The sequence below is a fragment of the Trichosurus vulpecula genome, chromosome 3 (assembly GCF_011100635.1).
Source record: "Trichosurus vulpecula isolate mTriVul1 chromosome 3, mTriVul1.pri, whole genome shotgun sequence".
Lineage (NCBI taxonomy): Eukaryota > Metazoa > Chordata > Mammalia > Diprotodontia > Phalangeridae > Trichosurus > Trichosurus vulpecula.
The window spans coordinates 53,336,185-53,351,245 of NC_050575.1; the positions used below are offsets into that span (position 1 = coordinate 53,336,185).

At 36.3% G+C, this 15,061-nt stretch overlaps 1 protein-coding gene across 1 annotated transcript; it reads right to left on the reverse strand.

Moving 5' to 3' along the window:
- Positions 1 to 794: 794 nt before the first annotated feature.
- Positions 795 to 14,640, reverse strand: YIPF5 (Yip1 domain family member 5). Its single transcript, XM_036752265.1, has 6 exons — positions 14,475 to 14,640; positions 13,834 to 13,950; positions 10,227 to 10,399; positions 9,282 to 9,427; positions 4,396 to 4,577; positions 795 to 1,810 (listed from the first exon to the last, which is right to left on the reverse strand). Exons 2-6 carry the CDS (start codon positions 13,938 to 13,940, stop codon positions 1,648 to 1,650), a joined length of 771 nt encoding a protein of 256 aa, XP_036608160.1. The 5' UTR covers positions 13,941 to 13,950; positions 14,475 to 14,640; the 3' UTR covers positions 795 to 1,647.
- Between the last annotated feature and the right edge of the window lie 421 nt (positions 14,641 to 15,061).

Genomic DNA, 15,061 nt, shown 5'->3' on the forward strand with positions numbered 1-15,061 from the left:
AGAGGGAGAAAGGGAGAGACAGAATGGGGTAAATTATCTCGCATAAAAGTGGCAAGTGGTTCTGTAGGAAGGGAAGAGGGGGCAGGTGAGGGGGAATGAGTAAATCTTGCTCTCACTGGATTTGACCTGAGGAGGGAATACCATACACACTCAATTGGGTATCTTACCCCACAGGAAAGAAGGAGGAAGAAGATAAAAAAGGGGGGAGGATAGAAGGGAGGGTAGACAGGGGGTAGGAGGTAATCAAAAATAAACACTTCCAAAAAGGGACAGGGTCAAGGGAGAAAATTCAATAAAGGGGGATAGGTTAGGAAGGGGCAAAACATAGTTAATCTTTCACAAAATGAGTATTGTGGAAGGGTTTTACATAATGATACACATGTGGCCTATGTTGAATTGCTTGCCTTCTTAGGGAGGGTGGGTGGGGAGGGAAGAGGGGAGAGAATTTGGAACTCAAAAGTTTTAAAAACAGATGTTCAAAAACAACAACAAAAAAAGATGTTTGCATGCAACTAGGAAATAGGATACACAGGCAAAGGGGCATAGAAATTTATCTTGCCCTACAAGAGAAGAAGGGAAAGGGGGATGGGAGGGGAGTGGGGTGACAGATGGGAGGGCTGACTGGGGAACGGGGCAACCAGAATATACGCCATCTTGGAGTGGGAGGAGGGTAGAAATGGGGAAAAAAATTGTAATTCAAACTTTTGTGAAAATCAATGCTGAAAACTAAATATATTAAATAATTTTTTAAAAAAAGAACTTAAAAAAAAAAGAAAAACCAACTCAACAACTGGTAAAATTACTTCAGGAAAATTTAATTAATAAGCATCAAATGTACTTTACATTGACAACTTCAATAACTGACAACTGCTATATTTTAAGTATCCTTCTCAAAAACCTTAGTGAATTTTTTTCTGGGAAGTACTGTGACCCTAGTATCAATTGTTAGTATGAGCATTAGTTTTGACTAGCCAGTCCCAGTCACTTTATTTCTGCTAATGCTAATATCTAAACATTTATTCACATTTTGAGTCTAAAACAAGTAGACCCAGTCATCTGTACCCCTTTGCATTTTAGCAAGCTCTTTTACATAAGATAATTTAAAGGAATAACTTCTGAAATGCAAACTCACAACACATTACATTAGGAATCACATTTGCTTCAAGTGCATTTGGTTCAAGTGTACTAAAATTTTCTTCTATACCTTGGGAAACATTTTTTGCAACAGATCTAGCATTGGAATATCTTTGCTAATGTGTTACATGGTATCATTTCTAGAAATACCATTAAGTGTGGTTTCTTTCACCCTTGTTTGATAAAAATCTATCAAAAACATCATAATAATTTGCAAGAAACAAAGTTGATTTTCTAAAAGCTGTAGGAATAGGAAAGAAACATTACATCTTATTTGCATAAGCACGAACACTTAAACTTAAAGCTAGACACACTGCAGGTAAATCCAAGTATTCAAAAGTTCTATAAAAATGAACAAGAGATACTCATTTATTCCCATTGTTCCAAAGGTCAAGAGTTAAATCTGCATGATAGTGATGTTGTAGCGTGGTCTGCTGGTCCGATTTAAGAGTTCAATGTCCTTTACATTTTTAGTATTTGGCCCACTGATGTCCAATATCCAAGATATCCAGTTCAAAAAATGGAAATAAGGGCAAAGACTCCATATAACAAAGCACAAGGATATGCTACTAGAAGTTGCTGTCCTTCCATGGCTAAGGCAGAAATGAAAATTTTGGAAGCAGAGAAACTGCACCATCCAATAATCCCAGCAGTGAGAATAACTCCCACCATTCCTCTGTAACAAAAACAAAAAAAGATGCAGGTAAAATGATTTTCAAGAGTTCTAAAAGCAGTGTAAAAATGTGTTAACTACTTTTAAAGATAATATCTGAAGTATTAATGCTTAGATATCAAACATTTGTACGTTCAGTCAGTATCTCCTCTGCAAGTTATTAAAAATGCACATGATAGCAATTCTTAATAAAATGCAAAACAAATCGAATCCCTTTTCCCCACATTAAGTCTTTCAAATAACTGAAAACAGCCATTATATTTTTCTAAATCTCCTCTTATTCAGGCTAAATATCACCAGTTCCTTCAAATGAGCCTTGTGAAGTCTGGTCCCTAGTCCCCTCACCATTCTAGTCATATTCTTCTGGGTTTTCTCTGATTTATCAATATCTAGCATTGGGGTATGCTCATAAAGAGTCAAACTAGAGCTGAATACAGTAATCTAGATATGATATAATCAGAGCAGAGGACACTGGAACTATCTATCTTGTCATTATAGACAAGAGTGATTTTTTTTAATGCCACCTAAAATCTCAATAGACATCCCGATTACACGGTTGATTCATACTGAGGTTAAATACCACCTGCTCCAAAAAAACACAATGCTTTTCAAACATACTTTTTTTCTCCATCAAAAATTTGGACTCAAAAAATCACCTTCACAAATGTAGGACTTCACATTTAAACCTAGTAAATCACATCTTATCAGATTCAGCTCATCATTCTTTAGTTTCTTCACTGAATCTGCGGCCTTCTTTACTGCAGTTTCAATATCCAAGCCCTACCCACTACACATGCATATAGCCCAGGATTTGGTCCTCGCTCTCACCTTTATCCCTCTGTACTCTCCTGGTGATCTCATTAGTTCCAGGGAGTTCAACTACCATCCCCAAAACTTTTTATCTAAATCTGATCTATCTCCTAAGTATTGATTCTGCATCCAGTGACTACCAGACATCTCCACTTAGGTGCCCGAAGGCATCTTAAACTCAACATCTTAAACGTTAATGTGTACAAAATTGAACTCACTCTTTCCCCCAAATGCACTGTTCCTCCTGAAGTCTCTATTTCTGTCTAGCATGGCACCATTCTTCCAGGCACTTGGTTTGAAATTTAGGGACTCATTATTCAACCCCAATTCTTCACTCTTATTCACTTCCTATATGCAATCAGTTCTACATCAATAACTTCTCTTTTCCCCTCCTCTCTATTTATACACACACTACTCTAGTCCAGGCGCTTATCAATTCTTGCCTGGATTATTACAATAGCCTCTTAATGACTCCCTGCTTATGGTTTTTCCTCTTTACAAAATATTTTTCACACAGCTGCCAAATTGCTATTGATGCTAAAGTACACAGTTGACCATATTACTCACTTCCCTAAAAAGATTGAGTAGCTACTCATTACCTTTGGGATAAATAGAAATTCAAGGCCTTTACAATCTGCCTTGAGCTTATCTTTCCAGGCTAATTATACATTACTTCCTCTCTACTCTGCACTTATATGCTTCTATCAAATTGGCCTACAGGCTGTTCCCCATATGTGACATTCTATCTCCTGTGTCTGGAATAATCTTCTGGCTCTCTTATTTAAGGCTAAGTTCTGGTTCTTTCCCCTTTATTTATGAACGGGAGCTCTTTTAGACCACTGTCTCTTTTGTATTTGAATCCTGGGCACTGCACCCAGTGAAGTGTCTAGCAAATACTGGGTACTTAAATGCTAAAATTTTGTGTGGATCTGCAATTTGATATATAAGGTATCAGCCACTATATATAGCATTATCTTCTGTACATCAGAGGCTTCATAGTATTTGGAGCTAGAAGAGACATCAGAAATTATCTAGTCCAACCTTTCAAACAGAAAAGGGGTAATTTCTCCTTTCTCTGTGAGTTCCTTGGATATTGTTAGTAAACTCAAAAGAACTCAGAAGTAGAAAGAGAAATTATCCAATCCCCTATCCCTTCAGTTTGATATGTAGCAACAAAAGATTTTGCTTGGAATGAATATAAATTAATACAGAATACATATGTATTTAAACACAGTAGTTAAAACAATGATTTATAATCAAAATGAGTCCGTTATTTACCTATTTGCTACTAGGCACTTGACTCCTTTTTATGAATAAATCTAAGGTCATAGAATACTAGCGGCAGCCTGAAATCCTATAAACAACTAGATAAAAAAAAAACAAAAAACTAGCATTATGTAGTTTGTTTCCAATTTTTAAAGTGTACTTTAATACATCATATTTTACCTGTACAAGTTAGAACAGGTCTAAAGGATCAAAGTAATTAGACCCTAATGTAAAACTACCATAATTTTAGCATGTTAACAAAATAAAACTGACAGCACAAATACAGTATTTCTTTATGATGATGACAATAAGAGGACAGAGATTAATCACAAATATATGTGTGGGTAATGCTGACAAATTTTATTTTATAGGTACAAGTGAAGGTAATATTAAATATTTTTAAAGTCAATTTTCAGTGCCAACTGTATATTATTTATATTCCCCAAAGGGATAAGAATAGGTACTTCTTTACTATTATGTGTGAAAAAAATGAATAAATATTTAATACTTACTGCAAAGAAAATATAACTGCAAAGCTGGAAAGTAGGATCATTGGAAGGAGACAATATCCAAGTACACTAGCCACACAACCAAATGAGACACCTGTCATACTCATTAAGTTTAAGAGACAAAACATTCCTAGACATCCAATTGCACTGATCCCATATACATATCCAAACTGAATTTTGCCAGCCTGTGATTAAGAAAAAAAATCATTACAAAACAAGAATCAGATATTTATGGAGTGTTTTATTCATTAAACAATACTTCACATGAAAATATGCATAGATACTTTACTCTTTTTCCAATTTGGTGAGGGGAAGGAGAGGAAAAATAAGAAGGCAGGTTCATCCTAGCTACTACCATATCAGTTACTACCACACTCCTGAGAGTTGAAATATTTCCCTATGATAATAAAGGATCATTTATTAAAACTGGAAAATATTAAATAGTAAATGCTGAGTAGTATAAGGCACAGCACTTTTATTCCAATTTTTCAGATTACATATTTTAAGACAACCTTAGGGTTTGTAAATAAAACAAAAGAATGGCAAAAATCGCTGAAGGAGCATGTTGATTTTCTGACCTGAAACCCATAAGCTTCTGGGAATAAAATAAATATGTCACAGAAAAAAGAAGGGAACTACTTAGAATATCTGGACAAATGCACTCAAAAAGCTAGAATTAAAAACAATTTATTTTCACATGAAATTGTAGTTATTAACATTATTATAACACTAATATACTACAAAAATAGTACTTCCTAGAAGAAAATATCCCCAGATTATTGGCTTGTTCCAATATAGTACTTTCACTAGTTGACCCTTTCTGTAACAAAACTTGTTGCCAATTCTACACAAAAGAAAGATATAAAATGCAGAAGGCACTTTTAAAAGCATCTGTGATAATACATTTCAGACAAATCACAACCAACTCACTGCTAGGTGAACCAAATCCTTGTTTTTTTTAATTAACCCACATTTCCAGCTTCCTAAACTAATCCACAAAATTATTAGTTTCCTAAAAGTTCTCTACATTAGGATTTCCTGGTTAATTCAAAGTTTGATGGTCAAAAAATATAACAGCTTAAGTAAACAATTCCATGATATTTTGTTTTTTATGCTTATTTTAAAAATTGTTCATATAAGTGTATGCTATGAAAAGAAATGAACTGCTCCATTCATGTCCATTAAATTGATCTAAATAATAATAATTTGTATCATGAGACAAATTTTGAAGTAATAGATAGATGTAGCCTCCAAGTCTGAAAGACCTGTGTTCAAGCCTCCCCTCAGACATGTGACCCAAGCAACACTGAAGACCATAAGCTGTAGAACAGTGGTGAATCTTCATTAGTAAGCATTTCCTTACTGGAAAGTCCAAATGGGGGGGGGGGGGGAAATGTACACTGCTTTAGTTTTTCTAAGTCTCTATGAATTTATATTTAACCCTTAAACCCAGCCTGAAATAGAAGTATCACCACCTTAAGAGTGATACAATAGGCTCAGAGCCTTCCTTAAAATTATAAATAGCATCTACCTAAAACCATCAACAAGCATTAGTTGTAAGGGGGATAAGCTAGATGTATTCCCAATAAGATCAGGGGTGAAACAAGGATGTCCATTATCACCCCTATTATTCAATTTGGTACTAGAAACACTAGCTGTAGCAATAAGAGAAGAAAAAGAAATTGAAGGAATTAGAATAGGCAAAGAAGAAACTAAATTATCACTTTTTGCAGATGATATGATGACTTACTTAGAGAATCCCAGAGAATCAAGCAAAAAATTACTTGAAATAATAAACAACTTTAGCAAAGTCGCAGGATATAAAACGAACCCACAAAAATCCTCAGCATTCCTATACATTACTGACAAAGCCCAACAGCAACAGATAAAAAGAGAAATCTCATTCAAAGTTACTGTAGATACTATAAAATATTTGGGAGTCTATCTGCCAAGACAAACCCAGGGACTATATGAACATAATTATGAAACACTTATCACACGAATAAAGTCAGATCTAAATAAATGGAAAAATATCAGTTTCTCATGGTTAGGCTGAGCTAATATAACAAAAATGACAATTTTACGTAAATTGATCTATCTATTCAGTGCCATACCAATTGAACTACCAAAAAATTATTTTACAGAGCTGGATAAAATAATAACAAATTCATCTGGAAGAACAAGAGGTCCAGAATATCTAGGATATTAATGAAAAGAAATGCTAGGGAAGGTGGCTTAGCCATACCAGATATTAAACTGTACTATAGAGCAGCAGTCATCAAAACTACCTGGTAGTGGCTAAGAAACAGAGTTGTGGATCAGTGGAAAAGGTTAGGTACACAAGATGGAGAAGTCAATGACTATAGCAATCTACTCTTTGATAAACTCAAAGAATCCAGTTTCTGGGCTAAGAATTCACTATTTCACAACTGCCGGGAAAATTGGAAAATGGTAGTGCAGAAACTGGGCATAGACCAATTTCTTACACCATATACCAAAATGAAGTCAAAATGGGTTCATGATTTAGGAATAAAGGTTGATACTATAAGCAATTTGGGACAGCAAGGAATAGTTTACCTATCAGATTTATGGAAAAGAAAAGAATTCATGAACCAACAAGAGATAGAGAACACTACAAAATGAAAAATGGGTAAGTTTGATTATGCTAAATTGAAATGTTTTCGTACAAAAAAAGCCAATGCAACAAAGATTAGGAGAAAAGCAGAAAATTGGGAGAAAATCTTTATAACTAATGTCTCTGATAAAGGTTTCATTCCTAAAATATAGAGGGAACTGAGTCAAATATATAAGAATACAAGTCATTCCCCAATTGAGAAATGGTCAAAGGATATGAAAAGGCAATTTTCAGAGGAAGAAATTAAAGATATCTATAGGCATATGAAAAAATGCTTGAAATCTCTACTGATTAGAGAAATGCAAATCAAAACAACTCTCAGGTACCACATCTCTCCTGTCAAATTGGCTAAAATGACAAAACGGGAAAATGATAAATGCTAGAAAGGATGTGGGAAAATTGGAACATTATTACATTGCTGGTGGAGTTGTGAACTGATCCAGCCATTCTGGAGAGCAATTTGAAACTATGTCCAAAGGGCTATAAAAATGTTCATACCCTTTGACCCAGCAATACCACTTCTAGGGTTGCATCCCAAAGAGATCACACAAGTGGGAAAAGGATCCGTATGTACAAAAATATTTATAGCGGCTCTTTTTGTAGTAGCAAAGAATTGGAAATCAAAGGGATGTCCATCAATTGGGGAATGGCTGAACAAGCTGTGGTATATGAAGGTAATGGAGTGCTTTTGTGCTATAATAAATGGGGATGATACGGACTTCAAAACAACCTGGAAAAACCTACACGACATAATGCTGAGTGAGTGGAGCAGAGCCAGGAGAACATTATACACAACCATAGATATGTGGACTCTGTGAGAACTAACCCTGACAGACTTTGCTCTTGTCAGCAACACAAGGTGCAAAGACAACTCCAAAGGACTCACAACGGAGAATACTGTCTAAATCTAGAGAAAGAACTATGAAGGATGAATGCAGATTGAGGCACACTTTATGCTCGCCTTTTTTTTCCCCTTTTTTTTCTCTCTTTTGTTTTTGGGGTTTTTTTTTGGTTCTGTTTCTTCTTTCTCATGATTCATTCCATTGGTCATAATTCTTCTCCACAACTTGACTGCTGTGTAAATTAATTCGATGCGAAATTATACGTGGAAGATATATGGGATTCCATGCCATCTTGGGGAGGGAGGGGAGAAGGGAAGGAAGAAAATCTGGAACTCAAAATTATGTAAAACCAAGTGTTGTAAAGTAAAAATTTTAAAAAATTAAAAAAAAAAAAAAAGAAAAGAAAAAATAGGCTCAGAGTATTAAGTAACTTACCCAAGATAAAACAGCAATGTGTTGATTTGAACATAGGTCTTTTGACACCAAATGTAGTGCTCTTCCCATACCATAACTATGCTTCTCTTTTTTTTTTTTTTGGAGGGGGGAAGGCAGGGCCATTGGGGTTAAGTGACTTGTCCAAGGTCACACCGCTAATTAAGTGTGTCAAGTGTCTGAGGCTGGATCTGAACACAGGTCTTCCAGACTCTAGGGCTGTTGCTCTACTTACTGTGCCACCTAGCTACCCATGTGCTTCTCTTTCTATGTACATTATCATTCCAATAAGGAACATTTCAAAAGCTCAAAAGTTAAAATGTCTTCCCTAAAGGGAATACAATAAAAACAGTTTACAGAATATTTTTAATGGACTTACTAAATTGATTTATAAATATTTTGAAACCAATAATCCTAAAGAATACTTATGTTAGTCCTTCAAAAGCCTAAAGACAACATACAAAACCTCTAAAATTCTAGTTTTCGTTAAACAAGTTTTAGTTAACTAAATGACAAAAGGAAGAGAAAAATAACCTAAAATGAAACAAAAATTCAAGAACCAAAAGTACAGCAATAATTAAAAATAATTACTATCACTCTTGTCGAAGAAAATGTAGAACAATAAATCAACTATGTTTAACTGTGTCATTTTATGAGAAAAGAATAGGAACTGCACAAGATTTCCAAAAATTTTAAAATTTTTTCTAATAACCAGTTTTTAGTTTTGAAGAAGAAAATGTTAAAGGATTTCAAAAACATGTAAGTACATTAGGAATATGGCAAATTCATGTCCCTGGGAAGTATGAACTGGTATAATTGGAGATCCAAACACTTTAACACTATTGATGACAATAGAAATACTAAAAAGCATGAAAACAGGTTTTGGTGAAAACTTCCCAAGGATATTTTGCTTGCTTGTTTTGCTTCTTATGGTATATGAAGAGATAAATATAATTTAAAAATTATACCTAAGGACTTACCAGTAACAATGTGGCTCCAAAGGCTAGACAGAAAACCATTGGTCCTGCCAAATCGGTTTCATTCATGATGCTTCCATCTGCTACTTTTAATGGGTGCAATACTGTTAGTGTTTTCTGCCAGATGTGATCAAAATTGATTCCTAATTCTAATGAAAGCAAAAATACAAAAAGTTATAGGGAATTCCACTTTTAACTCTGTATTTCACCATCATTTTAAATTAGGAGAAAAACCCCAATTTAATCAAAATCCCATAAAATTTTTCCATACTAACAAAACTGTTCTGTAATGGATTGTTAAATTCATAGGTATACTATTTAATAGTGGTGGTTTTCCTAAAGTTTAAATATTTATTTTATATATTCTGTAGAATATTCTTTGTTTATAACACAGAACTGTCCTAGTATGGGTATGGCAGCAGAGCAGGGCCTCTATGCAATAGAGTAAATACAGACTTTCTGTGTGCTTGCCATGACATTTTAAGGACTATCCAGAAAGAATTTAGTTCTACAACTGATGTGAAAGTTTTCAAAACCACCACTATGTGAGGTAGTACAACAGTCTGCCACAGTGTTTTCAAGTAGAAAAGAATCATTTATAACAAATTTACATTTTCCCTCTTTACTTCTTCCACAACTAGAATTTCATCAAATATATTAAGTATCGTGCTGTCATCTGCAAACCAATATGACTGTACCAAAACCTATTTCTTATGCTTTCAAGCTTATCTTTACCATGTGGGATCAGATGACCTATTTAAAGGTCTTTTTTAATCTCAATGTAGTTTTTTAAAAAATAGGTTACCCATTCACAGAATTTCTTTAAAAAGGAAATGATTGGGAACACCTGTCTAAATCAGATCTGGTCTTCAAATTATCTAAAAACTTTTATTTTACCAGATTTACTGAATTAAAGTGTCTTATCTTGTCTAAAAAATACTCTTGTACCTTCTAATAAAGGTGGCTCATCCTCAAAGTTGTTTCCATAGAATGACTGTGGTGTAGATGGAGTGTATGCCTGTGTTGGCTGGAAAATTTGCCCAGTATAAGGCTGCTGTGGTTGCATCATGTCTGGAGGGACAAATCTGCCTTGTTGAGAGTAGTCATAGCCTCCATACTGTCTGTAAAGGAAAGGAAATTACATTACTACAAAATGTTTTCTTTCTTCCCCAGTATTAATCAATAAGTGAAACTTAAACTGCTAAATTTTCATTCTAGGGGCCGAAAAGTCATAGTTCAGTTATATAGTTCCCGCCACATCTACTTTATCAAGCAGTCCTCATCTTATTTGGACTTATGAGCTCTCCTTTTCTCTACTGACACCATGATGACAAGATTGGTTATCAAAAATAAAAGGAGGGAGAAAAAAAACTGTTCTAGCCCCTGTAAAATTTTTTCCTACTTTCCTAGAGGCCCCATCCAATGATCCCTGGGCTCCTGTGCTAGAGTTCCCAATAGAGTTTGAGTGTTTTCCTTTGAAACATAGGTAAATATCAATTCCATTTTTGTTGCTGTTTTTAAAGACCCAAAATGAGCAACACTGTGAGGTTTAGCCTATCCCCATGGTTGTTTAACAAGAAAATGGGTGAGGAAGAGAGACAGGCAGAGAGGGAAAGAGCACAGGATGGGGCTGGTGGGGGGAGGGGGGGGGAGAAAGACAAAGGGAAACAGAGAGAGTGAGAAAGCGAGAGAGAGAGAGAGAGAGAGAGAGAGAGAGAGAGAGAGAGAGAGAGAGAGGAGACAGACAGACACAGAGAGAGACAGAGACGGGGGTAGGGTGGGGGGGGAGTATATGGGAAAATATTTCAAATTAGAGACATCCTGGACATTGATTCTACGAAATAAAAAAGGTATTTGTACTTGTAATTAAATGCGATATAACTATGCACTAATATAAGCATTTCACAAGGCCACTATGTGGGAACATAATAGAGACAACCAAATATAAACTTCTGAATACCCTGTTGTTGTTCTTTTAAGTGGTGCTTATACAATGAAACTGAAGCTAGCTGTTAAAAAATCTGAAAAGACAATATTCTTTACATATACTGCATGAGTTATTCTGTATTATTATTTAGAAATTTACTAAGCCTAATCTCATTTTATTCCATTCTCTGTTGCTTTTTAAATGCCCAAGTTCCTTTAAGAACTCCATTAATTTCAAATCAAATCAGAACACACAAATTAAATTATTTTTTGGGCAAGTCCTCTGCATATGTTGACAATACCTTAAATCTGAATAGCATTTTTAAACTTCTGAAAGCACTTTCATATACAAAATCTCATCTGGGAATACAGGACAGTAAACCCAACATTTTCTTAATGTACATGTCACCGACCTAGACATTATAAAATAAGAAGTCTTGAACAAAATATAATCCTTTTAAAAGCAAGATATTTCAAAATGTAGGGGTCTGTTACAGCCTCTAGAGAATATCTAATCCAACTCCTTTAGAGTACAGATGAAGAAACTTTGGCCCAGAATGGTTAAGTGGTTTGTTTAGTGTTACACAGTAGGCCTAAGGGTCTCTTTATTCCTAGATGTTTAAAAAAATAAAATAAAAAAAATATATACACACACACAAACATATATATACACACACACACACAAATACACATACATATATATGTACACACACATACATATATATATATATATTTATGTATATACATGTACATATTTCAAGGACTTGGTTCAGTGGGACACCTTTAATTCCCTTAAGTCATCATCAAAAAGGCTTGAATCTGTATTTCCCCACCCCAAAGTACTATGCTTCTGAAGTATACACAAATGAAATTAGGCAAAATTTAAAAAGTACTTTGCAGGGTAAAAGTAGTGTACTGCTCACTGACAGAAAGCATAAAAGGTACCCAAAGAAATGCCATTTGCACCAGCAAAAATCCAGAGAGCTAAAGATTTTCACTAGCAATATAGATTGAAAATTTACCACTGAATTTTGCTATAATCAGCAAAATAAATCAAGAAAGTCAATGTGTCTTCTGAGATGACAGAGCAGGATGTTAAAATGTCATTAGTTTGCAGGCCTAATTACGATACATGAAGCAGTGGCAAAAATCCAATTGCACAACAATTTAAAAACCTGAAACCTTCAAAGCTAAAACATATGGCTTCTTAGTCTTACCAGCATTATCTCAAACCATGCTCAAAAGCCAGAAAGGTCATCATCTAGAAGGCCATGAGGTGACTAGCATTCAAAACTCACCTCTTTGAGCCTTAGTTTCTTCATCTATAAAATAGGGATATTATTTCTACTATCCAGCTTGGTTTACTAAGGAAAGTACTTTGTAAATTAGAAAAATACTTTAAAATAAGATCTATTATTGTATCTGCTGGGTTGGACATGAATGAAAACCAGGTTGCAATAGGATATTCAAGCAACTGCAGCATTATGAACTGAAATTGAGGTTAAGTACAAATAGGAAAGTCACTTTAAGGGAAACATTAATCAAAGTAGCACAATTAAGGATTGTAGGCAAGGAAACAGTTTCAGGGAAACAGGACTGGAAATAATTTACAACATGGAGGCTCAGCTGGAACCAAGCTAGAGAAAAATAATTTGGCAAGAGGGCTTACTTCATCTATACTCTTTTACTACCCAATTTGTAGATTAGTGCATTAGTGATGGTATAAGACTTAGATCTTTAGCTTCTCTTAGTTCTACTGACAGTGGTCTTGAGATAACTAGCTAATTTCATGAAATGGAAATTTTTACTGCACACATTTGTTTTTTCTTTTGGTGGGGGAGGGGGAGAGGGAAATGAATAATAAAAAGGAGTACCAAATACAGTGTGTCAAGGTATTGCAATAACAGGAAATTCACACTCCATTAAATAGTGCTGCCTTTTACCTCTTCTAATTCCTATTATAATCTGAACAAAATTCTGAAAATGAACTGATTTAAAATAATAAATAAAACCTAAATGTTACTTTTAAAAACACTGCACCACAAATGACTGGTTGGAACTATCCTATTTTCTAGGTATTAGGAATTTCTATCATTAGCATTTTTTAGTCTACTGAAAAGTCTATTCCAATTTATGTCTTGACACTTTTGCAAGGAATAAGATTGCAAATAGGATGGTAAGTCAGCAGGATAAACTTTAATCTTTCTTTCCCTGACATCTCACATTGTGAAAATATCCATCCTAATACTATTCTTACAAAGAGATTGTAAAAATTCAAGCTTCTGGGTAAGCAGGGATGCACACTGCGCACCCTTTAATATGACAAAGTGTAAAGTACAAATGCTTAATAATAGTAATAACTCACTTATCTTGCCCTTTAAAGTTTGAAAAATGCTTCTTCCTAACAACCTTGTGAGGTACTTAATCCAAGTATCATCAGTCCCATTTGACACTGATGAATCTCAGAATTCCAGGGTTTAAGTGATTCACTTGACCAAAAGTCACACTACTAAATAATTCTAAGAAATTTGGATATGAACACAGGTCTCCAGGCTTTCAGACTTAAAGCCCAGCATGCCTTCTACTACCAAAAACAGGAGCAAAGGAAATGCAAAAGTCATAAAGTTACTTGCTATATGGTCCCCCTCCAGAATAATCGTAAGACTGCTGTGTTTGGTCATCGATGCTGTAACTGGTCTGGTAGAAATCCGTATTAAAGCTGTCGAACCCTGACATTGCGGATAATCTGCAACAGAAGAGAGGAAACCCCCGAATGGATTATGTGAACTCTGGATCTGCTAAAAATCCTGCTTCGTGGCAGGCTGGGAGGAAACAAGTCAGCATCGTGCTTCAATGCTTCTGGGAAAAGAAGCAGAGAATTTGAGAAACCAAGGCGAGGTAGAAGGGCGGGCGAGTTTGGGGAGCCTGAGAGGGGCAGCGCGGGGGAATCTAGGGGACCGGGAAGCGGGGGAATCAAGAGGAGCCCCGGGGTGGGCGCGGCTTTGACTGCCCAGGGCCCCTACCCCGCTCCCCCGACACGTCACAGACACGGAGGGAAACGGCAAGTGGAAAAGTTCAGTCTCATTCCTAGGAACCAGAGACTCGGGGCCCTGCCAGGGGCGGGGGGCACGGCCCAAGCAAGCAGGAACCGGGTGTTTCAGAGCGGCTCCACCCAATACGGCAGATGGAGAATCCGACCAGGTAGCAGCGAGCTTCCAGGTGGCCGCGAAGGGCATGCTCCAGCTTACCTCCAGGTCCGCGGATACTTACCTAGTTCGGAAACCGCCCCAGTGGCCTTAAAATCCCCCGAGGGTCTGCAGCAGAGCCTCCAAAACGGTATTGTTGCTACGTGTCAGAGGGCCAAAAAAACTGCTTCCGGGGCACACCAACAGGCGCAGGCGCACGTCCTCCTGGCTCGCCGACGCGGCTTGAAGAGAGGGCGGAAATCGGGAAAGAGGTGGGCAGTTCTCGTGAGCATGCGCATTGCCTGCCCTAAAGCCTAAGGGGAGGGAGGGAATGCTTCTTGCTTACCCTGGCACAAATGGGAGGAGGAAAGAGCGCAGGCGCAGAAGATCTGAATCCGTTACCTGGACGTTGTTATGTTCGTCAGAAACCTGCAAGGGGCGTGGTGTGAAAGGGTTAATAGGTAACATGGTCATGTTTTTGGCTTTTGTTTTTTGAAGCTGAAAGGGTCATTCAACCCCATCATTTTACAGATGAAGAAGCTGAGGCCCAGAGAAAGAAAATTACTTACACATGGTCACAGAGGTAGTAAGGATCATACATTTAAAGATGGAAGGAACCACACACGCCATCAAGTCTACCTCTTTCCCTTTACAGATGAGAAACCTGAGGCA